The 26,245-nt window shown below is 33.0% G+C and overlaps 8 protein-coding genes across 8 annotated transcripts, besides 4 other annotated features; 1 reads left to right on the top strand and 7 right to left on the bottom strand.

Moving 5' to 3' along the window:
- Nucleotides 1–964: part of a mobile genetic element that runs on past the window's edge.
- A 379-nt stretch (nucleotides 965–1,343) lies between these two features.
- Nucleotides 1,344–1,853: a mobile genetic element.
- Nucleotides 1,854–2,441: 588 nt separating this feature from the next.
- On the bottom strand, nucleotides 2,442–3,040 carry TVAGG3_0895140 (multi antimicrobial extrusion (MatE) family; the record flags this gene model as incomplete). Its single annotated transcript, XM_001318617.2, has 1 exon — nucleotides 2,520–2,972. One exon carries the CDS (start codon nucleotides 2,970–2,972, stop codon nucleotides 2,520–2,522), a length of 453 nt encoding a protein of 150 aa, XP_001318652.1.
- A 169-nt stretch (nucleotides 3,041–3,209) lies between these two features.
- Nucleotides 3,210–4,055, bottom strand: TVAGG3_0895130 (multi antimicrobial extrusion (MatE) family; the record flags this gene model as incomplete). Its single annotated transcript, XM_001318616.1, has 1 exon — nucleotides 3,210–4,055. The coding sequence occupies one exon, from the start codon at nucleotides 4,053–4,055 to the stop codon at nucleotides 3,210–3,212; it is 846 nt and encodes a 281-aa protein (XP_001318651.1).
- Nucleotides 4,056–4,407: 352 nt separating this feature from the next.
- On the bottom strand, nucleotides 4,408–9,900 carry TVAGG3_0895120 (uncharacterized protein; the record flags this gene model as incomplete). The annotated part of the gene is made up of 1 exon (XM_001318615.1): nucleotides 4,408–9,900. The coding sequence occupies one exon, from the start codon at nucleotides 9,898–9,900 to the stop codon at nucleotides 4,408–4,410; it is 5,493 nt and encodes a 1,830-aa protein (XP_001318650.1).
- A 348-nt stretch (nucleotides 9,901–10,248) lies between these two features.
- TVAGG3_0895110 (methionine adenosyltransferase (MAT) family) lies at nucleotides 10,249–11,476 on the bottom strand (the record flags this gene model as incomplete). The annotated part of the gene is made up of 1 exon (XM_001318614.2): nucleotides 10,317–11,474. The coding sequence occupies one exon, from the start codon at nucleotides 11,472–11,474 to the stop codon at nucleotides 10,317–10,319; it is 1,158 nt and encodes a 385-aa protein (XP_001318649.1).
- A 3,858-nt stretch (nucleotides 11,477–15,334) lies between these two features.
- Nucleotides 15,335–15,985: a mobile genetic element.
- Nucleotides 15,986–15,998: 13 nt separating this feature from the next.
- Nucleotides 15,999–16,852, bottom strand: TVAGG3_0895090 (assembly abnormal protein 6-related family; the record flags this gene model as incomplete). The annotated part of the gene is made up of 1 exon (XM_001318612.1): nucleotides 16,265–16,852. One exon carries the CDS (start codon nucleotides 16,850–16,852, stop codon nucleotides 16,265–16,267), a length of 588 nt encoding a protein of 195 aa, XP_001318647.1.
- Nucleotides 16,853–17,137: 285 nt separating this feature from the next.
- On the bottom strand, nucleotides 17,138–17,647 carry TVAGG3_0895080 (phosphatidylethanolamine N-methyltransferase family; the record flags this gene model as incomplete). The annotated part of the gene is made up of 1 exon (XM_001318611.1): nucleotides 17,138–17,647. The coding sequence occupies one exon, from the start codon at nucleotides 17,645–17,647 to the stop codon at nucleotides 17,138–17,140; it is 510 nt and encodes a 169-aa protein (XP_001318646.1).
- Nucleotides 17,648–17,777: 130 nt separating this feature from the next.
- Nucleotides 17,778–18,697: a mobile genetic element.
- Nucleotides 18,698–19,426: 729 nt separating this feature from the next.
- On the top strand, nucleotides 19,427–20,662 carry TVAGG3_0895060 (rescue of stalled ribosome; the record flags this gene model as incomplete). The annotated part of the gene is made up of 1 exon (XM_001318610.1): nucleotides 19,448–20,632. One exon carries the CDS (start codon nucleotides 19,448–19,450, stop codon nucleotides 20,630–20,632), a length of 1,185 nt encoding a protein of 394 aa, XP_001318645.1.
- Nucleotides 20,663–20,710: 48 nt separating this feature from the next.
- On the bottom strand, nucleotides 20,711–25,505 carry TVAGG3_0895050 (aggrephagy protein; the record flags this gene model as incomplete). Its single annotated transcript, XM_001318609.1, has 1 exon — nucleotides 20,833–25,485. One exon carries the CDS (start codon nucleotides 25,483–25,485, stop codon nucleotides 20,833–20,835), a length of 4,653 nt encoding a protein of 1,550 aa, XP_001318644.1.
- Between the last annotated feature and the right edge of the window lie 740 nt (nucleotides 25,506–26,245).

Here is a 26,245-nt window from a genome sequence, read left to right as displayed (position 1 = left end):
CGGTTTCCAAACCACTTTTATCGGATGTAAAGTAAAAGCATGGATGGTTATGTATAACGTCTAAAGTTTCTAAAGAGTCTCTCAAAGTCCAGTCTACTTGGTATTGAAAATCCCATGTGTTATAGAACGGCGGGTCCACTATAAAGAAAACATTTTCCTTGTCTTTATATTTTTCATACAACTCTGTCCAATAACATCTCACAAACTCTATACCCTCAATATATTTTTCTATGTCCTCTTTGAAAACATTTGTATAGTTAAGATATAAAACTTTTGACATAAGTGTTTCAATGTCATGAACTCTTATAGAACCACTATATAATAGTCTAGCAGATATACTATCCCAGTCTATATATTCTGCTTTTTTCAAAACCTCTTCACAATATTTTTCTTATCTAATGGTATACGTTCCATCTTACCTATAGGTATCTTTTCTTTTAACTCTTTCAATATATTGTTTGTGTCTGGAATATGTTTGAGACGGTCCATATAGTTGTCGAAGTCATTGCATATAATCTTTGAGTCTGGGAATATTGTATGGCACAAATGGGATATATAGAAACTTCCACCGAACAAATCTACAAATGTTAGACCATTCGGTAGTTTCTTAAGTTCTCTCAATATAATATCTTTACATTTACCCTTATTTCCAAAGAACGGTAACGGTGGTTTTGTAAAATTCATTTATATATAATAATAAAAATGTTTTTCCTGAAAAGTGACAGAAAAGTGACAAAACATGAAAACATATATAATTTGTGAAAAGCGACACATTATATAATGTTTTCGACCCAGAAGAAGGCTTCTTCCCAGAAGCAATGGAGGAAGAAGAAGAGTCCTCCGAATTCACACCAGAAGACTAACAATTTTCCGAATATAAACTTCATTTATACTAAACATCTTCAGGGCTAGAGGGCACGAAGTGCCTGGAGGCCCCACTACCTTTTTTTTTTTTTTTTTTTTTAATAATATTCCATATCATCACCCATTATATTTTCATCATATTTTTGGAGATATGCTTTTAAATCGTAATAATCAAGAAAATTTTGATTAAATACTAAATCATCAATTAAATTTTTTAAATCTACACTATTCATTTATATAAAAATTTGTGTAAATATCATGATCTTCTTTCTTAATTGTATTAGTTGCATATGTCACGTTTTTAAGAGCTTTTTTGAATTTCTCAGAATCTAAAGGTGGTGAAAGTAATATACAAGGGTATTCTTCATTATCAATAAATTGTAACTTATGTTTACGAATAAATTTAGTTCCTTCTTCTGAAAGTGTTTCATCTATTTCACCATCTAATAAATTTTGTGTTGATTCTAAGACATAATTTTTATATCTTTCTTCATGAGATTTCTGAACTGCTGATTCTGAAGCTGGGATATTCATTAAACCCTCTACTTCATTTTCATTATATTTTTCAACTTCTCTTAATTCCTTAATTTTTTCATCTATTTCATCTCTTATTTTTTCCAGTCTTTCAATTTCATCATATTCATCATCTTTAATTCGTTCTTCATAATATTCAGGGAAAATCAGGTTCTTTAGGTTTTCTTCTTTAGATGTGGGATATAAGAAATTTATAACATCATTTTTATTCATTTTTCCATCATAATCAAACTCATTTAAAAACTCGGCAAATTTTTGACAATTTCTTAAATAATATTTATCAACTTCATAACCCGCTTCCTCTAATATTTCCTTTATTTCCTCATTTGTGAATCCCAATTTTTTAACGCTGTTAGTTTTGACGCTCATTTCATACAAAATAAAAAATATATGATTCAAAAAATGTAAGACATGAATTTTTAAAGTTTATTTTTTTAAATTTTTATTTTTTATTTTTTATTTCATTATGTATGGGTTGAGTGTAAATGTCTTACAATTTTGAAAATTTTTAAATCTTGATTTATTCAAAAACGTAAGAATAAAAACCGTAAGAATCATACATTTTTTACTTCATATGTAAAAAAAATGATACGAAATCGTTCAATATTGTATGAATTCTTACGTTTACAAAAAAAGTCACACAACCCGCACTCATATACTACTTCTCAACCAAAGAGAAACATCAAAAGAACTTTACCTGATTCTAGTATATATGCATTATTGTATCAGTGAGTAGAGTTCAAAATAGCTGCAAGTGGATTTGAGTATGCATCTCAAGAGAATTCAGACTTTTTCTATTTCTGAGGTTTTGAATTACTGAATCATGATTTATTTTGAAATGATAGAAAAAAAATCCATTCAAAATAAGAGTTTTTAAGCCATTAATTTGATAATCTTTGATAATCGTAAACTCAATAACTGTACAACTTTTTCTATTATCAGAGAACGTATTACACAACTTATGAGGTCATCCACATATCATCTGTTTTATAATGATTTCTAGAAATTTTTTTATTTTGGATAATATTTTAAAAAACCCGGAGTAATAAAACTAGGTTTAGTGAAAGATTCTCTAATATAATCGTACAACAGGTTTTTTTCTATTAAAATAGAAAATTAAATTAAATTTCGTCGGCAGGACGTTCTTGTTGATCCATATTTTCGACAGACTCTTCCTCTTCCTCTTCCTCTGGCTTTTCCTCTTCTTCGGATCCTTCGACAACTCCTGTCTTGATTGCGACGACAATCTTCTTGAAAGGCTTGATGAAGAAGAGAATACACACAACGAAGGAGTACATATCATTGCATGTATAAGTGAAGAAGATTCTGCGTGGATTGGCCTTTCCGTCTCCTGTGAAGTACAAAATTGTACTGAAGATAGGAACAGGAAGAACCAAGGTAAGGATGGATAGGGCTGAAGAAGCAAAGATTCTTTTTGTGGCTTGGAGAAGAACAGGGACCATATACTGGACTCCTAAAGTAAAAGCCGTATAGTAAAGAATTGGAGTAATGGCTTTGGACATTTCGAGGAATGATTCTGATGTTGACCAAAGCTTTGAGATTTGTACAGGCATTGAAATAATTACGATCGAAATAATTAAACAGCAAAGAGTACAGAGCCATAACCCATGAAGGAATAATCTAAGCATTCTCTTGATGTTCTTAGCTCCGTATGCATATGATCCTGGATTGAGAAAACCAGTAGAAAAGCCAATACAAATACCACCAACGATTAAGTAAAGTTTCTCAACGACAGCCCAGACTGCGACAGCATTTCCATACTGGTTAATCGCTGTTGCTGCGTTGTTTACTTATTTTTGCATCAATAAAAATGGTAATGTCAAAGATATCTGAGAGATGAGCGTAGAAAATCCGATTTTGAGTGCGTGTTTTGTTTCTGCGCAGAATGGTTTGATAAACATGTTGAGTTTCGGTTCGAGGCGATATTTTCCTCTGAAAATCAATACTGTAATGATGATTCCTGGTATAGCTTGCGATAAGATTGTTGCTAACGACGCTCCCCAAATTGGAGTTTTGATAACTAAGAGAAGAATTGGAGCGAAAATTCCAACGTTTAACACAAAGGAGACAACTTGGAATACAGCGTATGTAACTGATTTTCCATCTGCAAGAATAACTCCAGATGAAACTAAGAAAATAATATTAAACATGCAGCCGCCTGTAATAAGGCTCATGTAAAGCAGCGAAAGGTGCGCAGTTTCTTCATCGGCACCAAACCATCTGATTACAGGCTGCGTGGCTGGAAGTACTATACATGGTGTAATTATACCAAGAATTACACTTATTCTCAGAAAATCTACGAACAATTGGTGAGTATCGTCCAATTGCTGAGCACCATATAAGTAACTAAGTCGAACACTAATTCCCGCGGAAAGAAACTGAGCAATAGCTACAGCAAAGAACTCGACAGTGTATACGGCGCCATAAACTTCAACACCGATTTGACCTATGGAATTGGCAACGAGGATTGAGCCTATAACACTAGTAAGGGCTTGTACAATTTGCGAAATTAAAGGTCCAAGTGACATAATAAGAAGGGTTATCAGCGGCGGACGACCTCCTAGCTGATAGTCATCATCGGAAACATCAATTTTCTTTTCCTCCTTATCTGTATCAAGATCTATATTATCGTTCATTCTTTTATAAAAAACTTTTTTTGATATCTCAAAAATTGAGAAGGATGGATAAGTGTTCAATAAGAATGATTTAAAATACATCAGACATCAATAATAACTTGGAAAATTTTTAGTGTGTTCGGTATTTATTTGTCACTTTTAATTCAAAAGCGATCACGCCTGTTTCAGCTCTATATTGAGTATTTCCAGAATTAATTTTGCGTATTTTAAATAACCCATACTAATACAGTCATTACTTTTGTATTGCCTTATTTTCAATCTGTCAGTCTATAATTTTCATTACGTTGGATATGGTTTTATGAAACAAAAAATGCTCGAAGTAGTTATATTTAACGTAATAAACAATACAATTTTATTTAACATTAATAACAATTTGTTTCTGTGGTGCTTTTGATTCTTTCATAATATATTTTAAGGAATTTATCCTTGATTTCATTTCATCTGTTGCTCTTTCAATCGCATCTAGTCTATCATCTAATTCTTCATTAGAAGAAGATATGTTTTCCTTTCTATCTTTATAAATACTTGGAGATTTATCGTGGAAATGCTTCCTTGAAGTATGTTCGTGCTCATGCTTATGACTACTATGATAATGGTGATGATGCTCATCATTTTTACTATTTTTCTCCCTTTCAGATACAATCTTTCGATGACTCGAGTGGTCGTGATTTTTAACTTTTTCAACTTTCTCTGTTTGGTGATGATTCCTTCCGTGATTCTTTTCTTTGTTGATTTGCACTGTATGAGAATGATGGGAGTGATGAGAACCATGATGACTATGATGATGGTGGTGATGCTTTAGTTTATTATCTTTATCTGGTTTCACTTCCTTCTCTTGAGTCTTTTTTGGAACTATTTTAGCAACTGGTTTTTCATCTTCGCTGTAAGAATATGAGCTGCTAAGTTCTACATCATTTATCTTCTCTTGTTTTCGTTTAGATTTAGTTATCTGTGGTTCTTCATCGCTATATTCATTCACCGGGATATCGTGTCTCTTAGATTTTGGTTTAAGTGGTTTAGGTTTGATTTTTGCTTGAACTGGAGCAGATTTTACTGAAAGATTATCTTCTGTTCCAATATCTTTGGATTTATTTCTTATTTTTTGGTCTTTCTTCTTTCGAAGTTTGCCAACGTTTCCTGTGGATGCAGCATCTGATTTAGAAGGACTTTTCTGAATACCAAATTTCTTTCTCGGAGATGAGTTTCTATTCTTCAATTTCGTTTCGTTTATATCCGGCGAGTTTTGTGCTGACAATTTCTTTATTTTTGAAGAAGTTGCGGATTTAACGGAATTTTTACTTTTCTTCGGAGATTTCTTTGGTTCATCTGGCTTATTAATTTTGTTTCGTTTTCCTTTGGGAGAAATTTTATTTTTCTTTGTTTGACTCCTTTTATTTGAAACAGGAATAATATCCATATCTTCGGATGATTCTTCCTCACTAAATTTTGCTTTCTTTGTTGGTGAAGAAGATCTACTCTTCTTTTTGTTCAATTTAGGCTTTTGTTTTGGTGATTTACTCTTCGACCTTTTTGATTTTACTGATTTGTCATCAGAATCACTTCGAAGATCAACTTCTTTAATCGGAGAACTCTGTCTCGACTTTGTCTTCCTTTGCTTAGGAATTTTTGCTTCTTTATTTTTCTGTTTCTTAGATTTTTGTTCTTCAAAAGAGTCATCATCACTTGATGATTCCATCCTCTTTTTCTTCTTCAAAATAAAATTTTCACTTGATTCAGAATTCTCTGAAGAATCTTCTTTAAAAGATTTCTTGTTCTTCTTAATCCTCTTTGGTATATCTTCATCAAATTTCTTGGGAACTTTCTTATCATTATCTATATTCTTGCTCTTTTTAATTTTAATATCTTTCATCAGCGGAGAATCATCACTTGAACTATCAAATTGATTTCTTCTGATATCATTTTCTAATTTCTTAGAATCAACCCTTTTTGGATTAGGAAATGAATATTCATTAAAATCACTAAACTTATCAAAGATTTCCTGCTTTCTCCTTTGAACTCTTTCTATTTCTTGAAGTTCTCTTTTCATCTTTTGCAGTTTTAGCTCTTCGATTTTCCTCTTGAATGCTTCATTTTCTTCTCTTAATTTCCTGATTGTTTCTTCATCTTTCATTCTCATTTCTGGAGTGTATTTTCCTAATCTCAAAATTTCTGGTTTTTGATCAGGTTTCATTGGTGTTTCAAACTTAAAACCAGTATCATCTTCTGCATTTATTGGAATAATGGGATTGCTAGCTTTAACTCTTTCAAATGTATTTTCTTTTATATCTGAATAAACATCAGAAAGATCCAAGTCATTCTTCCCAGGATTCTTTTTATATTGAGAATCAGATTCACTCCATTGACTCAAACTAGAATCAAAGTTCTTTTCATTCTGTAGTTGTTCAATCCTTCTTCTATATACTTCAATTTTTTGATTGACAAGTGGGTTACTGTTTGCTTTTCTGTCTTTCTTCATTGATTTTATTGATTCAGTGTCACTGTCCTCCAAATTTCTTTCAATAATATCAGATCTTATTGATTTATCTCCACCTTTGTTCAAAATAGAGGATCTTCTATGACTGGATTTACTTGAATGACTGCTTCTATTAGATTTGAAATCTTCAACTTTAAACGCGTCTGGATTCTCAATGATTTCTACTGGAACAATTTGGCTCTCCTTCGCTCTCGATCTAGATTTTTTGCTAGATCTCGCAGAAACTGGCTCTGAATCATCTTCGGAACTATTCATTTTCTTTTTTGATGATTTTCCTCTTGATCTTGCAGAAACTGGTGCAGATTCATCTTCGGAACTACTCATTTTCTTTTTTGATGATTTTTTTCTTGATTTTGCAGAAACTTGTGGTGATTCATCTTCAGAACTGCTTAATTTCTTATTCGCTAATTTTTTTCTACCTTTAGAACTTCGAGTTGAAAATTTTTCTTCTCCATCTTCTCCGCTGCTATCTTTGATATCTTTGAGTTTAGATTTTTTTCTGCCCTTTGAACTTCTATGTATTTCTTTATCATCACTGCTCTCATCATCACTCTGCATTAGTTTTTTTCTGCGAGAGAATTTACGAATTTTTTCCTCTTCTTCACTTGAGTTATCGCTAAACTTCTCTAGTTTCAAATCATTAGGAAAATCTGGGGTCTTCACATTTTCTGTGCTCTCTTCATTAAAATTTGATCTCCTCTTTTTTGATATTTTATGAGGTTCTTCATCTTCGCTACTATCATCTTCAATTCTTAATGATCTTTTTTTGCTATGAACTACTTCTTCATCAGAACTTTCATTTTGTGATTTTGGAAGCTTTGACATCTTTTTAAGTGGTCGAAAGTTTTTATCTTCATAATCACTTGATTCAGATGTTTCTTCTTCCTCCTCCTCTTCTTCATACTCTTCCTCCTCTAATAAACTTGATTCAGGCGAATTTGGTGCTTGCAGTTTTTTATTAGATGTCTTTGAATTCTTGACAAATTCATGTACTTCTTCTTCTTCATCCATTAGACTTGAGTCAGGCGATTTCTGACTTTTTGATTTCTTTCCATTAGATTTCGAATTACTGTTTTTCTTAGTTCCAAGATCTGATAGATCTTCTGAGATACTGGATTCAGGAGTCTTTGGGCCTTTGGAGTTAGATTTCTTTTCAGTTTTCTCTTTATCTTCGTTGGGTTTATTTTCTGGTTGCTGAGAAGTTTGGTTTGGAGTATCATTTTGGTTTGTAGCATCGTTTTGCTCCTGATTTCCATTACTTTGCTTACTATTTTGTTGAGGCTTTTCATCATCACTTGAAACAGGTGATTTAGGAGCATTCTTTGGACCATCTAAGTCACTAAGTTTTCTTTGGATTTTTACTTTATCACCATCATCGTCATCATCAGAATCTTCTTTGAATAATCTCCTTCCTGGTTTGTGTCCAAAATCATCATCCGACGAAGAATCCTTGAAAAGTCTTTTTCCTGAAGAAGGGTTTTCAAGAGATTTCGTGTCGTTTGTTCCTTCGTTATTCTGACTAGTTCCAGTATTATTTCCTGTATTCTCACTCGTTTTATTCTCTTCATCTTTCTTTGTCTTGATTTCATCCATCAAATCATTATCCGTATCATAGTCAGAGTAAATATCAGAACTCTGATTATGGAAGTTATAGTTTTTATTTGATCTTCCTGATAAAACTGGAGCCTCCTCCCTTTTGATTTCTTTGACTTCTTCTTCCTCTTCTTCAACATAAATGACATCTTCCTCTTCATAATGATCCTCTTCCTCTTCAGAAGCTGTTCTTTCTCTTGTTGTATTCACCTTCTTAGTTGCATATTCTGGTTCCTTAATTTCAAATTCATTTAATTTTTTAATTTTGAAACGAATTCTCACAGGATTGATGCCATGGTTAACCAATTCTTTGGAAACTATCATTAAGTTAAGAGGTTTTTCAGTCGAAATGCTGAATTTTAATTCCTTTTCAGGAATTTCATGATCAATCTGATTGTCAATAACAAAATTATTGGCTGGTTCAATATCAATACTATCCAAATGCTTAAATTCAAGCTTTGCAGAAGATTTTTCAATGAAAATGTCTTCACATTTGGTAATTTTACAGAATTGTATTTGATCTCTTGCCATAACTTCAGAATCTACAAGCTGTGAAGTTTTGGCATTAGTAATTTCAACTGGTTGCTCTGTAACATCATCAAGTTTCGAATCTTGCGGAGACATTTGAAGAGAAGAAGATTCAATTTCAGAAATAACTGCTTCAGTTTGGCCATTTTTATCAGCTTCTGTAATAGTAATACCATCAAGAACTTCCAAATAAGGTAATTTACTAATGATCTGTTGTCTGTACTTCTGACGATTTGTAATTGTATCTGGATGATATGAATTGAACATAGATATTGATTCAATAACAGTATCATATGCTTGCAATGGATACATGTGCTGTGTTACCTCAGTTCCACGTAAATCAAGAGCTTTAATTTGTTGATTTGCTGAAATGTATTTTAATACATCTTTCATGCTTTCGATTTTAGAAAAGCTAACATCTAACTCTGTAAGATTAGGACATATTTGCGTCAATATTGGAATTTGCTTCAATCTAGTACTCCTTGCGTATAATAATTTCAAAGATTTAAGTTTTTTAGCCTTCAGAAAACCATCATCTTCAATATCATTGAAAGATACATCTAAACGCTCTAGTTTCTTAAAACTTCTAAAAGTTTTCAATTCTGTAATTTGATTTCGTGATATATTAAGTACAACAAGATTATTTTGTTTGACACTAAGTGCAGACTCCAACTTATTACGTGAAATATCTAAAAACTCAAGTGCAGGGAAAGATGTAAAATCAGGCATTTCTGTTAACTGACAATTGCTAACTAAAAGTACTTTTAACGCAGGCATTTTTGTTCCAAAATTCAATTTATTCAGCGGATTCGATCGTAAATCAAGATAAACTAGTTTTGGTAATTGATCTCTTAAAAATATTGAGTGAATCTTGTTAAATGGGGCAACAATCTGCACTATTTCTTGATTTTGTTCTAAATTTTCGATTAATGGTACATTATTGTTTGAAATATTGAGGAATTGTAATTTTGGCTGTCTATCAAAGTGTTCAATCTTTGTAATTTGATTATTTGATATATCGAATACTTCTAAATTTGGGTATTTATGGAGAAATGATTTATCTAATGAAGTTATGACATTATTCGAGCAATTAATAAGTTTGATGTCTAAATTTTTCGGATTTTTCTTAACCTGATGGAAGAATTCGAGTTGTCTTGACTTAAGATCTATAATTTCGGACGATTTATATGAAGGATATTGAATTGGACACGCATTAAGAGTCCTCCACATTAATAAACGTTCACTTTACCAAAATTTTATATGAAATTTTAGGGATTGAATAAGGATAAATCTAATAAAATAAATGAAAACGATAGTTTATAAGCCAATAATATCATTATAAGAGTTATAACTCTTTCCGCTCTTCATTTAGGATTTTTCGTATCGAATTTTTGCAAGGAGCTCAATAATCAACATAAAGCATCAAATAATGACGAAAAGAACTAAAGTAGAAAGTGTTTTGCGATAAAATTCTTCTCAAAATACTATTATTTGCCCTTTTTCAATTTCAAATTTTGAGCATAGTTACAAACATTAACAAAAAACACCAAAAACTAGCTGCAAACATAGTACAGGTAGCTCAATTACACAAAGTATAAAATTCGAAATTCATTTAATATATTCGTCTATCATAATAAAAAATTGCCTTAGAACTTAATCTCCTTGACCTTTTCCCATGGGAGATCGATGTCTGTACGACCAAAATGACCATATGCTGCTGTCTGAGCATAGATTGGTCTGAGAAGATCGAGATCACGAATGATTGCATATGGTCGGAGATCAAAGTTCTTATTGACAATCTCAACGAGTTCCTCGTCGGTCTTTCCTTTACCAGTTCCGTAAGTATCGATAAAGACAGATAAGGGATGGGCAACACCAATAGCGTAGGAGAGCTGAACTAAGCAACGAGAGCAAAGGCCAGCTGCAACAAGGCTCTTGGCAACCCATCGGGCAGCATAAGATGCAGAGCGATCGACTTTTGTGGGGTCCTTTCCGGAGAAAGCACCACCGCCGTTCGCTCCCCAACCACCATAACTGTCTACGATAATCTTACGTCCAGTAAGACCGGAGTCTCCTTGTGGACCGCCGATAACAAAGCGGCCACCTGGGTTAATATGCAAAATTGTCTTGTCATCAACAAGATCTGCTGGAAGAACTGCATCAATGACATGCTTCTTAACATCGACACGAAGTTTCTCGAGTGTAACTTCGTCTGTATGCATTGTTGAAATGAGAACTGTATGAATTCTGCATGGCTTGAGGGATCCATTAGATCTTTCGTATTCAATTGTAACTTGTGTCTTGCCATCTGGTCCAAGATAAGGAATTGTTCCATTCTTGCGAACCTCAGCGAGCTTACGTGCTAACCCATGAGCCAGAACGTGTGTAAGAGGGAAGAGTTCCTTAGTTTCGTCTGTAGCATAGCCAAACATGATGCCCTGATCACCAGCACCAAGATCTTCTGGAGACTTGTTAAGGAAGACAGCCTCGGCAATGTCAGAAGACTGCTGGCTAATAGAAACCATAACGGCACATGTATCTGCATCGAAGCAAACCTTTGAAGAATTGTAGCCAATATTGCGAACCGCATCACGGATGAGCTTTTGATAATCAAGGTTAGCATTGGATGTAAGCTCACCAAATACCATAACAAAACCTGTCTTTGTGCAGGTTTCGCAGGCAACTTTGGAGTTTGGATCCTGAGCGAGGCATGCATCAAGGATTGTATCTGATACAATGTCACAGATCTTATCGGGGTGACCTTCTGTAACAGATTCGCTTGTGAACAGGAAGTGCTGAGTCATCAATAAAAATGATTGGACGTTTTTTCTCAATTTATTTTGAAAAGGGTATTCAATAAATTTGTGATAAAAATCCCGCCCGCGGCACTTTTACCCGCGCAGGAAAAAATGAACTAATAGACATCACCAACAAGATTTAAATGAATTGTCATTCAACTTTACAAAAATCTGAGTTATGGGCAAAATTTACACAGAAATTTATCATCCTTCTGACCATGTGAATAAAATAATGCTTTCTCTAAATAGCATTTATCCATTTACATAAAATCATATAAAATCATGTAAACGGAAATAATTCCAAACACTTTTATTTACCAACTATTGAGATTATCAATATAGGCTTTCTGTATAACATATTGACTATATTCAGTAGTTAATCTCTTCCTTGAATTAATGCCAAAAACAATTTTCGATCGACCAGCCTCAGATTTTGTAAATTATATTTGTATTATGCGATTCAAATGGATTTGCACTGCAAATTTCTAAAAATCTTAAAATTTGATTTCAAACGTCCTATTCAATAGGCCTCTTCTAAAATTTAGATAAACAATCTCATGAATTACTTATTGCATATGTATGAAATGCAGAATACAAATGCCTAATATGCCAGATTCTTAACGTCCAATAAGATGAATAATTTTATGTGAATTTTTGACTTTTATTTGAGATTTACCTACTATTATACTCAAGTGTACTCAACACATTTCTAAAATCTCCAAATTCTTCATTTTTGATTATGCATATCTGAATTAGTTGAGTTTATACCATAATTTCTGCGGAGAATATATTTGTTTACTAATGTATATTCTATGTTAACTACTGAAATCAAAATATATGGTGACCGTTTTTTTATAAATTAATGTTTGATTCTTCGGATGCGAATCCTCTAGAATCACAACCAGCTGACTTTTATTCAGAATCAACTAACGCTACAGCAGAGCATAATGAACAACTTAAAGAAGATAACGCAAACTTAATTAAACAAAACAGTCTCCTCAAGGCGCAGTTCGAATCAGCTGTTGCACTTGCGGCCAAGACTAAAGAAATCAGTAAAGAAAACGCTCAACTCAAGACAAAAATACTAGAAATGACTTCTCAGAGAGATGATTATATTAATCGCCTTGAAATAGCAACAAGGTCTCAAAAAGAAGCATTAAATAAATTAGAAGAACAAAAGAAAAACTTTGAAGAAGCAAGAGCAAACGAAATTTACGAAATTCAAAAGGAAATGAATTTAACGACTCAATCATGGAAGAAAAAGATCGACGAACTCAATTCTCAGATTCAAGAACGTGATGAAAACATAAAATCTTACCAAATTTCGGAAGAAGTCTTAAAACAAAAACTATTGAAATTAATTAACAACATTAATCAATATCTCGCGATCAATATTGCAGACATTAACGAGCTCTTTTTATTCTTCGAATCTCCACCACCACAAAATACTTCTTCAGTGCTTTCTCAAACCCAATCTTTCAATCAGAATATTTCAGAGATTAATTATCAACAAAAAATTAACAATATGAAAAGTAAGATCAAACAAATGAAAAATGTAATCGTTCTGCTGCACAAAAATTCAGAAGATTCAGAAAACGAAAATAAGAAGAAAATACTTGAATTCCATAAGAAAGAGAAAGAATATATTACAGAAATATCACGTCTAAAGAATATCATTGATACAAATACTGAAGATTACAAAGTTCAAATAAATGATTATCAAAATCAAATCAAACTTTACGAAGAAAGGGTTGCTATGCTTAAGGATCAAATTTCCAAGTCACCAGCAAGAGCTCCTCCGCAGATTATTATCCAAAAACCAGAAATTCCTCAAGTTATTGAACAAAATAAGAAAAAACCAAAATGCAAAGCAGTAATCAACGAGCTGAAAGATAAAGTAAATTCATTAACCACTCAAAATAAAGCTCTACAAACAAAAATTTCAGAACTTTCTCATAAAATTGATGAATCCGACACAGAAATCATCAATTTGAATGCATCAATAACTAAATATCAAAATGAAGCTTCAACAAAATCTAAATTACTTGAAGAATCAGAGGAACAACTCAAATCTCTTCGAAATACAATAACTAGTTCAGATAAAAACCATAAAGATGTTATGAAATCGCACGAGATACAGTTTAAGAAGCAATCACAGTCGATCTCAATGCTCGAAAAGACAAATGAAGTTCTCAAAAAAGAAATTGTTGAAAATCAACTCAAAATTTCTGAATTAGAGCAAAATGTTCAAAAACTTAATAATGAAATTAAGCAAAAAGCCGGAGAGAATGAGAAACTAAAAGATGAAATCAAGAATTTGAACGATGAATTATTAGATGCAAAATTAGAGCTCCAAAAACCACAACCAACAGAAGCAGACTTTGTTCCAGCATCATCATGGAATGTTTCCCACTTTGAAAAGGATCTTCAAGAAAAATTAAACTCAATTATTGCAAATCCTTCATTGAAAGCAGGATCAAAGATACAAACAATGCTTTCATGCATTGCAGATCACCAGCATGGAGTAATTACTCAAATAGAAGATGAATTACAAAAAATTAATATTCAAAATTCGCAAAGAATGTCAACCATCAACAATTTCATTGTTTCTCTTTCAATACTTCTTACAGGAAACTCCATTCCACTCGATTATGTCTTGAAAGGACAAGGAACAGAGCTATTAAATATTATCAAAGACATGCAACAAAAACTTCTTGAATATTCCCATGAAAACGATTCATACAGAAAACAGATTGATTATATCAACAGTTCCTTTGATAACCAGTTCTCTTCTGTTGAAGACATTGCTTCTTATTCAACTTCAATGATTAAGAACTACCAATCACAAATAAACAAGCAGAAGAAAAAGATAAAGAACTTAGAAAGAGCAATTTCGATGTCAGAAGAATCAAATGAAGAGTTGAACAATACAGTTTCAAAACTTAATTTAGATATTGAGCGTCTCAATGCTGAAAAGGAAAATTCCACAAAAACAATCAATAATTTGAGAAAAGACAATCAATCTCTTCGTGAAAAAGTTAAAAATTTGGAACAATCCGAAATCAGCATTTCAAAACAGAACCAAGAAGAAATATCATCAATAGAAGAATCATATATATCTAAAATTAAGGAATGCGAAGAAAACAGAGCCAAAGAAATTCAGCAATTCCAAATTGAACTTCAAAATGCTCTGAAAGAGAACAAATCACTGCAGAAATCACTTGATGAGTATAAAGAAAGAGTTCAAAGCCAGAATTCTTCAATTTCATCCCAGATAGAAACAAAAGAAATTCAAATTAAGAAAGAAAAGACACAAAGCACAAAAATGATAGAAAAACTCGAAATGGAGAAGAAATTAATGAAGGAAAGCTACGAAAGAACAGTTAATGAACTTGGAAAGAAACTCAAGGACTATTCTGTAGAGTTAACAAACCTTAACCAAATAATTTCTGACTTGCAAACTAAATATAATAAAACATCTGACCAATTAACAAAGTCAGAGCTCTCAAACGAGAATTTGAAGAGAGATCTCAAAAATCTTGAAGAGGAAATACAAAGAGAAAAGCAACTTCTTCGGGCATCGACAACATCCCAGATACAGGAATATGAATCAAAACTTTCTGCTGTTACTGGAGAAGAGAAGCTCAAAATTGAAACAGAAAAAAGAAAAATTTTCACATATGCTGCAAGTACACTGAATAATTTATTCTCCACAAATGAGAAATTGGATGAAAGATCATTTAAATCGTTGATTTCCAAGGCAAAAGAAACTATTGACAAGCTCTCAAGCACAGATGCTGCAGTAAGAAGATTGGTGAATGCAGTTCCAGGCCAATCTACTGAAGATGCTGTTGCTCATTTCGTTTGGGAACAGGACAAATTTGCCACACGGCACTTTTTTTAAAAAAAATTAATGGAGCGGAGCGATACTCTGCTGCAGGAGCCCCAAGGCTCCCAATCATTACGAAAGGGAGCCTCAGGGCTCCTGAGAATCCATCAGCAGAGGCCTTTTCATTTGGCCTCTGCTGATCAAAGATTCGGCGAAGCCATTCTTCGTCTCAGGAGCCCCAAGGCTCCCAATCATTACGAAAGGGAGCCTCAGGGCTCCTGAGAAACCTCTTTGAGAAGGTTTTCTTTAAGAAAACCTTCTCAAAGATGATTGTCAGCATTCACTCAAAATCTACCAAGAGTTTCAAAATTTCAAATCTATCTGAAATGAAGCTTTGAATCTCTTGTATATCTAATTGTAGAGGTACCTTTTCAAAATGTCTTCTATTGGTTAAATTTAATCAGTAAAAGTCATTTTGAAAAGGTACATCTCTATAATTGCTATTGAGCATTCACTCTTGGAACCTTGGAGCTCTTGTGTAGTGCTTGAAAACTCCAAGATTCTAGCATAAAACATATATCATAGACATAATTTCTTCAAATATAATTTAAGGTTATTTTTTTAAAATTAGAAAAGCGTAATTTAAGGTTAGTGAAAAAGTGACATCTGGCAAATTTGTCCCGCACTCAATCTATATCTAGTTACGATACAATACAGTTTATTTCATACAAAAAGATGCGAATTAAAATATAAACAAAATATTTTTTTTGCAAATAGACAAATAACAATGGCAAAATAATAATATTGTTGAACTGTAGTGAGCGCTTTATCAAGTCAAAGCAATTTTGTCTTGAAACATTGAATTTGATTTCGATTATCTTAAACAATCAAAAATCTTCAGTAATAACCCATAGGAAATACATATGTTAGTTGAGTGGAAGATGAATTAGTATTTCTAATAAGTCAATTAGATATCAATTTTCGAAAATACGTTCTGCTTCATACAGTCAAGTAATTTAGGGTTCTTATCATGGAGGTACTTGTAAATGATTTTTTTTTGTTTCTCAATGTTGTGTAGATCGTTTCTGACGTCATCATATCTTGTCTGAGCGTTATCAAATGATTCCGCGCGATCACAATCATTAAATGTTAAGTCGAAGAGAAAAATTCTTTGTGATGAAGTAATTTCGTGAAAAGTCATTTTTCCAAAAAATGGAGTAATCGTATAAAGTATATCGATTGATGAGTTTTGGTCTGTTTCAGGGCTGAAAAACTCTGCAAATTCCTTTGGAGATTCTTCAAACGGAATTGACCATCCGATTTTTTCTTTAAGTTCATTAAATCTATCTTCATCGATTTCGCATTTAAGAAGTGTGTAAATATCATAATCAAATGAAAGATAAATTCTCATTAACATCAATTTTTCGCCATTAAAATAACCATAAATCTTAACGTTTGTATGTTCTCTATATGTTTTTGGAGATTTTTCATCACATGTAATTAAAATCATCCCTTTATTCAAAAACATTTTTCTTGATAGATTTGAGGTATCCATCAAGAATAAAAATAACCGGCTAAATGCCAATCGCAAATTAACATTCAGCCATGGAACACATTTTTCTATATAGTATTCAGATTAATGCTCTTTATTTGAATATTATTTTATGAATTCCAATGAAAATGATCCATAACGGGCATACAGCATGCCATCAAGCAAAAGAATCCAGACATAGAAAAATTATTTAAAGATTTTCGATAAATTTTTTATTACAATGAATTAAAGAAAGTGAAAAAACAAAACAGGCCAATTGACATAAAATCAACGGGAATTGATTTGTTTTTAAGCCTTCCTTCCTGGTGTAAGGTTTTCAATGATGATAATGTAAGTATAGGCAATAAGCCATACAAGTGTAGCAACTGTAACATCTAATGTTGCCTTGAAGCTAAAGAAGCAGCCAAGGATTGTAAGCATGCATCCCTTGTACTGAGCGTCGCCCATTTTGAATGGGAAGCCGGAAATAAGTTCGCCGTTGTAAAGACCTAATTCCCATCCGTAGTAGGTTCTGCACATTCCGAGTTTCTTGTAAACGGCAAAGTTGAGAACTTGACCAATGATGATGATCGGGATAGAGAACAAAAATGATTCGAGAAGGAACTCTGATTGAAGGCAAATATAACCATATAAAACAAAGCTAAAGAAATGAGAGTATGATGATGTATCAATCAGAAACTTTTGGGAGCAGTGTTTTAAGAAGTGTACTGGGTTTGTATATGCCCATGTATAAATGACATATGGATAAAGGACTGTCAAAGAGTATATAAGCACAACAATTGGGTGCTGAAATTCCATTATTGGTCAATTAAACATAAATTGAATACTGTATACAATCACATTTCAATAGATAATAATGAAAAATACTATACTCATGGATGCTTGTATTTTTAAGTAGGAAATCTCAAGATATTTTAACCACTTTTTCGAGTAGGGGTAATTTTAGCTAAAAGTGACACGCCTGTAAAAAATAACACACCCGTGAGGGGTGTGATTACCGATCGGTAATTTCGACAGTTTAGAATTTAAAATTTTTTATGGAACTGTTGCGAGTTTCATAAAGAATTTAAGGAATATAAGCAAAGATTTGAATCAAAATCTTAGACCTAAGCCGCTCGATTCGCTCGCGGCTTCCGCGAATTACAGATCAGCAAAGATTTGAATCAAAATCTTCGAACTAAGCCGATCGCTTCGCTCGCGGCTTTCTTTATTATTTTAAATTTGCATATTTCCATCAAAAATTCATAAGGTAAAAAATTTCGTTTATTTTTACTAAGAAAAAAAGGTTTTTGATAATAAATTTATTTTATTTCGAAAAAGTAGCAATAATCGTAAAAGGGTATTGATAGGCTTGCTAAAGTAACTAATTTTAGCTGTCAAATACTTTTGTATTTTGAAGTAAATTAGTATAAATTTGTTTTTACTTTTATTTCGAAAAAGTAACAATAATCGTAAAAGGGTATTGATAGGCTTGCTAAAGTAACTAATTTTAGCTGTCAAATACTTTTGTATTTTGAAGTAAATTAGTATAAATTTGTTTTTACTTTTATTTCGAAAAAGTAACAATAATCGTAAAAGGGTATTGATAGGCTTGCTAAAGTAACTAATTTTAGCTGTCAAATACTTTTGTATTTTGAAGTAAATTAGTATAAATTTGATATTATTTTAACTCCCTTTGAAAACCTCAATTTTCCATACAGAGGGAACGGGAATAGCATCCAATATTCCCTGAGAATGGTTGCGCATTCTCAGTTCCCTCTATATTTCGAACGAAGCTCTCATCGGTCTTTTTTTTTAATACTAAACGTTTTTTTCCCCTGTCACTTTTAGCTAAAATTTGGGTTTGCCCTCTTAAAATCAACCCACACATATAATATGAATTAACTGTAGTGAGTCACATTAAATATATTAACTATTAAGGAAATTATATCAAGTTAAATGTAAAATATATGGAATTAGAGCATTTTTCATTCGAAAATTATCTGTTTAGCACCCTTCTAACGAAAAATAATTTTTGAGCCTGATAGAAATGTTTATTTACTCTAAATCGAGAATTCATATATTCATATGTTGCTATGATAAACATCTGCGTTAAATCCGACATCGTTCTGAAATCATATGAAATAAAAACGATTTTGTTCCTTAGACAATTTTAAGTAATTAAGCCTGCTATGGCATCATGAATGAAATTTTCCATTATGTGATACTTCTTTGAGTAAAGCCAAGAAAAAGAATTAAATGGTTCAAATCGTATTGTCATGACACAATATGAACAATTATGAAAGGTTATTATTTCAATTCTTTCATTTAAGACTGTTTATTTGAGGAAGACATACCTTTTAATCAATACAAACTTTGCTTTATTCATATCGCCTATTGTAAGCATTTAGATAATGTTTTCTATTTTCAACATTTCGAATTTATTGCATAAACTTTTAAATCACAATAAAACTCACACCCAATAGAGTCTTCCAAGCTATCTTCAATTAAGATCTGAGGAAAATTTTTTTAGACTAAAATTTTATTTCTCGAAAATTTTTGCCCATCAACCTAATTTTCTATTATGAGAGGAAAAAATTTTTCTTAACATAAATATAAATGGAAGACTCAAGAGTGTACTGTGATATCTGCTCCGAACCAATCAATATTAGGGTATTGCAGCATTGTGGACACAATGATATTTGTTTACAATGCTATATTAGATATTCTAAGAACTATGGAAACAACTGCTGCTATTATTGTCAGCAAAATAATGATGGCTCATGGCCTATTGCAACGTCAAAATTAAATTTAGACTATGAATCTGCAAAACAATTAAATTTAGAATTTGATGATGCTAATAAGATATATTATACAGATCCAGCCGCTAAGAAGGAAATTAAGAACTTAAATATGTTTAATTGCCATCATTGCCATCATAAATTCCATAATATTAATCAATTCTCAAAGCACTTAGAGAAGCATGGTGAAACAATATGCAGGATATGCCAAGGAAGCGGAAGATTTAATCCGCACTCACTAGAAACATTCACCAAGGCTGAAATCCATAAGCACATTCACCAACATCATCCAAGATGCATTTGCTGCAAGTCACTGTTTTTCGACCAGCACACATTAGCTGAGCACATGAACGAATCACATCAAAGATGCGAAATTTGCGCCAAGAACAATAAAATCATATGGTTCAATACTCCACAAGATTTGATTGAGCACAATGAGAAAGAACACTTTGTTTGCCATCATCAGGATTGTGCTGCTATGCAACTCGTGGCTTTTGCAACAAGAGGAGAATTATTGCTTCATTTACAAAGAGTACATCATGATTTTGATAACGAAATCGATTTCATGAGAGACTTTGAAGTAGAAGAAACTACAACAAATACAAAATCAAATAATTATAGAAGCGAATTCATCAACATTTACAAGAAAAAAGTTTGGGAAATTCTCAAAGCAAAGCCAAAAGTTGAAAAATATTCTTCTGCATTTAATTCATTCATCAAGAATAGAATTAGTTGTGCAGAATTTTACAAACTCTTTTCCGAGTTTTTCGGAGAATCAAAGAATATGATTTTTTGTGACATGATAGCGACATTAAGAGATTCAACAAAGAGAATGGAACTATTCAGGATTCATAATGGAATCAAGGATGAACCATTACCATCTCACAAATTAATTATTGATGAGCCAATCGAAGAAGAAAAGCCATCTATAAAGAAAGTCACAGTCAAGCACAACGATTCTCCACGCAGAAAGAAAGTTGTTCGCGTTATTTCGTCTTTTTGAAATATATAATTTATAATTTTTGTTTGTAAAAGTTTGTTTATATCTCAAAATTTTTCTTAGTTTTTATTTGAAATTCAATTAAATGAAGTGCCAAGATAGGAATATCTGTTTCAACAATGGATAATCATATGAGCTTCAATAAAAATACAAATTATTTTAGAAAATAAATACATTTAAAACAAAATATATAAAAGAAAAGATTATAAAGATTCAGAGAAGAAAAGAGTTTCTCCAAATGTTCTAAAAGTTGCTGGAGCGAATTCAGTGAACAAACTCTTGAAAGTTGTCAATGCGTTCTCAATAACATAAATCACAGACACCTGCATTTCAGGAGTGTTCTTTTCTTCTTCAACAACTTGTCCGTTGCAGTATTTCTCCAAGATGAACTTCAACTGCGGAGATACGTCATTATTAACTTGTGGCTGCTTCAAAATTTTCTCGAAAATAGACAAAACATCTCTGTCCTTCCATGAGAAATCATCCTCGAACCTGACTTTGAATCTGATGTTTATGTCCGGCATGTTTATTGAAGACAAAAAGTTCAAAATGCCTTCAACAGTCTCTATTGGGCTAAACTGTGGAAGATTTAATTCTGGTGTCAAATTTTCTGCAAAAGGTGACATAGCAAAATCTTCTCTCAATCTCGCATTCATTGGCTGCACGTTTGGCCAGATAAAAACGCTTGAAAACAGCAGGAAATTCAACATATTCGGTATATCTTTGTAGTACTGGTCGATGCAGTATTCAACAAACTTTGTGACCACTTTGTCGAGTGAAGTGATCGTCAAACTAAACAATTTCAAAGTCAGAAATGTCTGGACAGGCGAGTTCTGCTTCTTTGAGTTCGGCTTCGTTGACATGAGAAACAGGAAGTGTGAAAAAGTATCAGCCATGTGAGGAATTTGGGAATAAACAATTATAGGAACAATGGCCCACTGATCATCGGTTATTGTAAACCCACAATTCATTGCCATCCAAAGCAGAGCAGTTAGAGATGCTTCTTTCTCTGATGGAGAGAGTTTGAGGGATAGAATTGCGAGCAGGTAAGTGATTTGAGGGAATTCAGTGAAATTCTCGTAAATTTTATCGAAAATAAGTTTTGAAATCCCCAAATTTTCGATTTTCTTTGCGCAAGTGAACATGTAGATGTAGCTTTTCTCTCCTGATATTTTGATCAACAAGTGGATGAACTTCACTGTCTCCTCTATCTTGTTAGACAACTTTTTGACGATCTTCTTCATTGTCAGGTACTTTTCGTTTTCATCTAAAACAATGTCACTTTTAATTGTAAAATCTAACAACTGCAATTTCATTTCATCTTCTATTTCATCGTCAAAGACTTTGTCAAGCAGATACTGAGTACTTTTGGAGTCTATGTAGTGCAGAACAGAATAGACATATAGAATAAATTTCTCTTTGATCTCTAAGTTCTTGTTTTCTGAGAAAAGTGACAAATATTTTTCTAACGAATATTTTACATCGAAAGGTGTCACTTTTGATAAATATCTAATTATGTAATCTAGTATTCTGTTGAAATCTACGCTCTTGTACCAAAGATCTATATTTCCCACGAGTATTCTGAAGAAGTTCTCTTTGATCTCGTTATGTGGCAGGTTGAAGTGGATGTCAGTCAAAATTCTGAATGTTTTGAACGTGAGCATTTCTTCTTTTTTATCGTCGAGGAACTTCCTTATTGTTTCGAACTCAGGACAACCGGCAGCGACAGGAAGAATCATTTTGAGGATGGAGAAGACTCTGTAGAAATCTGTGTCGCTCTCCTTGTTGAAGAAGGAACAGAAGACATCCGCGTATGACGATTCAATCATCAAGTCAAGGATGGTCTGAGAAACAGTAGATTTAGCGAAGGAGACATATTTACTCTCCGGATTTGAGAAATCGTAGAGGGCCTTCTTTCCCTGGATTTCGTAGTAGTTTGTGAACTTCTCTGAGTGGATTTTGATGTCGAAAATGGTGCCGAAACTGGTGTCGTCCTCTATGTATGTCTTAGATGGATTGATCAGGCCGCCGACGATGACTTTCAAGTAGTTTCCGACCATCGGCTGGAAATAGATCTCGGAAACCATCGGAAGTGTCTGTTCCATGAGTTTCGTAATCTTCATGATGTTGTCCTCGGCCTTTATAACGAGAGGAAACTCTGCAACTTGGTTCTGGTTGAGAGATCTCGCCACATTTACGATGTTCTTGGAGTATTTGTTGTCGTTTGTGGCGTAGACCATGCCGTGGTACAGGGAGAAATTGAGGGAACTGTTTTCTTCGTCGATAAATCTGATTAAATTAAATTCATCTTCGGCAAAATGGGCGGAAGTTGTATCTATGTTGAGTTTGAACTCTAGGGAGAAGGAATCATTAACTAGGTTTGTGATTGGCAGCGCCAAAACAAGTTGAACTGGTTGATAACCAATTGAAAACTTTGTATTTGAGTTTCCGATGCAGACAGCAATGGAATCTTCGACTACTTCTAATACTGATGTCGAAAAGCGCCCGTAAAGTGCTTTAGTGAGGATGGCAAGCAAATCCATTTTACATGACTTGATTATCATCCTTTTTATCAGCATGAAACAGTCATCGTATAACTCAGGAGGGATTAGTATCTTGTATTTGAAGAGATCTAGGCTGATGACTTTCTCAGAACCGTCTCCAGTGAAGAAATTTAACAAAACTTGGGTTAATCCGGCATTTGAAAGCTTGTCGATCGAACTTGGCCTCTTCTCTGTTAATTTTATGAAGTATTTGATGATATCTGTGATCCTTGGAGATAATCCAAACGAAGCCAACAAAAATGGAAGGTTCATGTGGTTCCTTACGTCTCTCAGGCAATCAGAATCGAATTCTCCGTATGAAACGCACTTATATATCTGTCTGAAAATGAATTCTGGAGGATCATCTCCATATTGTTTTTTCAGAATTGGAATTAACGTTTCGAGCTGGAAAGGAGAGACACAGAAGTCATTACTGGACTGAGATAAAACCATTATAAAGTCTAATATCTCAAAAAGTTTCTGATGAATCGCACATAAAGTGATATACTTGTCCAGAATGTGGACAAAGTGGCGTAACAACAGTGGCTGATGAATAATCGACAGCTTTAACGCGTTGAAAATCTCCAACGCCAAGTTTATGTACTCTTCATTATTTTCTGTTTGGGCTCCGATGCAGGCATCTATGACTGTGTTGAGGGCTGTTGCGAACTGGAGTAGATTGGACAGGGTAACGAACGTGGATAATGAAACCTGGATGGAATTTAAGATATCTTTCTGGGCAGAACGGTTGAAAAGCAATTCCATGAACATTCCCACGCACAGTTTCGAACTAAACCACGAATTAGCTGACTTATGGTCGGTCGCGAGGAAGATTAAGAAGTAAAAAACGATATCTTTTGCCGCATTATTAATAAGCATGAGCTGGTTGAGCGATTTCTTGAGAATAGATATATTGTCATCGTCAATCATCAAACTGAAATCGACTTTCGATATGTCCCCGTGTCTCAATCTGCAAATGAACTCAGCGACTAAGTAAGGAGTCTGCGAAAACCGCCTGAACAGGTCAATGACAAGCTCTGGATGGTTACGACATACTAAATCGAATAAAATTGATCTGGCATAATCAATATCTGGATCAATGAACTGGAATATGTTCTGTTTGGAGCGGACAGCGTATGATTCGGCTACAACTGAATACGCGTTGGGTATCGGATAGTCGATAGAAACAATTTTGAAAATAATTATTAACAAACAAGAGAAAACATTCATATTTTCAATGTTTTTGATCTTGTAGAGCTTAAGAGCTGATGCAAAGAATATGTCTCTGTATACGTTTTGCGAGCAAATCAATCCATTAGCGACAATTGAAACGTAATCCATAATTTCGGAGTCATTAAACGAAAAAACTGTGGAGAACTGGAAGGAATCGATACTGGAGAAGTCAAAAGGTAAGTCATAAAAAACAAAGTCCTCGTTTTTTCGCTCTTTATTGTTAAAACTTTTCATTATTACTCGTTTTTTAGCTGGAGGGTCACGAGGAGGTATCTTTGAGTATAAGACGTTTGGTAAGAACTGGTAAATTGACGCAATGATGTCCATTGGCGCGTATGGATTTAAATATGCAATAAACATGATGAATTTCGGGTTCAAATCATTCAGAAACCCTGTAAAACACTGAACTATCTTGCATAAATCGCTATTAATTAGATTATTTTTCTTCTGAGATGCATTTAACATTAACATAGAAATAAGGCGATTAGATATATCTTCGCTCTTCGAAGACCACGTAAAAACGTATTGTGTTAAGATTTTCGATGTTTTCTTTGTTAAAATCTGTGTCTTTTCGAAGAAATCAATTACATCGCAAATTACTTCATCGGAAAACTTCGGTTTTTTGCTATTTATTGCGTAGTTTAGTACTTTCTTAATCGAAAATTCGAGCATATAATGCATTGAAGGGACTTTTCTCTCTAATGATAAAGTTGTTTTGATAAAATACTGAAATTCTTCAAGAGTTCCTTTATATTTAGTGTCGTATGACCATTCTAAGCATTGGAGAACAAAGACAGTGAGCTCTGTCATTGATGAATAATTTGATTCAAGTAAAACAACAGGAATTGGCTTAAACAAATCGGCATTGCAATTTATTTTCATTCCGTACTTAAGGAGGATCTTTCTACCTTTCTTTTTCGCCTGCAAATCTGCGTTTAATTCGAATTTCTTATTTTTATCAAGAATTGGAACAAGATAAATTGGCGTCCACTTCACATAGTCTCCTAGCCCGTTAGGGAGACTCATCAATCCTTCGGCCAATTCAAAAAATTGACCAAGAGGATATGAAGAGTGAAGCATTGATTTTTTTTTTTTTTTTTGAAATGCAGAAACAAAGAAAAATATTCTGCATTGTAAGACAGATGATTTTTAATTACGAAATGGCTACTTATATGTCATAACACAGTATTTTTCTGTAAAAAAGGTTAGATGACAACATTTCAATCCGATGCCTGTAATAATTTTGTTGGATTCGCTTTTACCATTTGTCATTCTAATTCAATTTCGCTACATGATATATATTAACAATTTCTCCAACAAATCAGGCTTTATAGCATAAATCATGTTTCCGAAATTTATTTTGTCACTTTTTTGATTTTTTTAGTTTTTTCAGAAAAAAAAGCTCCGATCAACTAGAAGCTGAAATTGGGCCAAGTTTTAGTGACCTTAAGCCTCTTGAAATGTTTGAATATCCTAATCGAGCATCAAATCTAATATGGGATATAAATCCTGATAATTTTTTACAAATAACTTCGCAAATTGTCAATTTAATCAAAACAAACAAAATAGCTGCCGAATTAGCATTTTACCTGATTGATGTTTTTTCATCAATTCGTTTTAAAGATATTAAATTATTAGCAGATCTTTATCAAAGAATTTCAATTGAATTTTCGCACATCACCATCAAACCAAGAAATGAGAGATTAACAACATTACTATATTATAAAGGCATGCATTTTGAAAATTTCGAACCTGAAATGAAAGATATTCTCAACATATTTCCAACAAATTCTATATCGCACTACGTTGCATGGGACAAAATTGATGAACTGAAAAATAA

This window comes from Trichomonas vaginalis, chromosome VI (assembly GCF_026262505.1).
Source record: "Trichomonas vaginalis G3 chromosome VI, whole genome shotgun sequence".
Lineage (NCBI taxonomy): Eukaryota > Parabasalia > Trichomonadida > Trichomonadidae > Trichomonas > Trichomonas vaginalis.
This window is presented reverse-complemented; position numbering and strand designations above follow the sequence as displayed.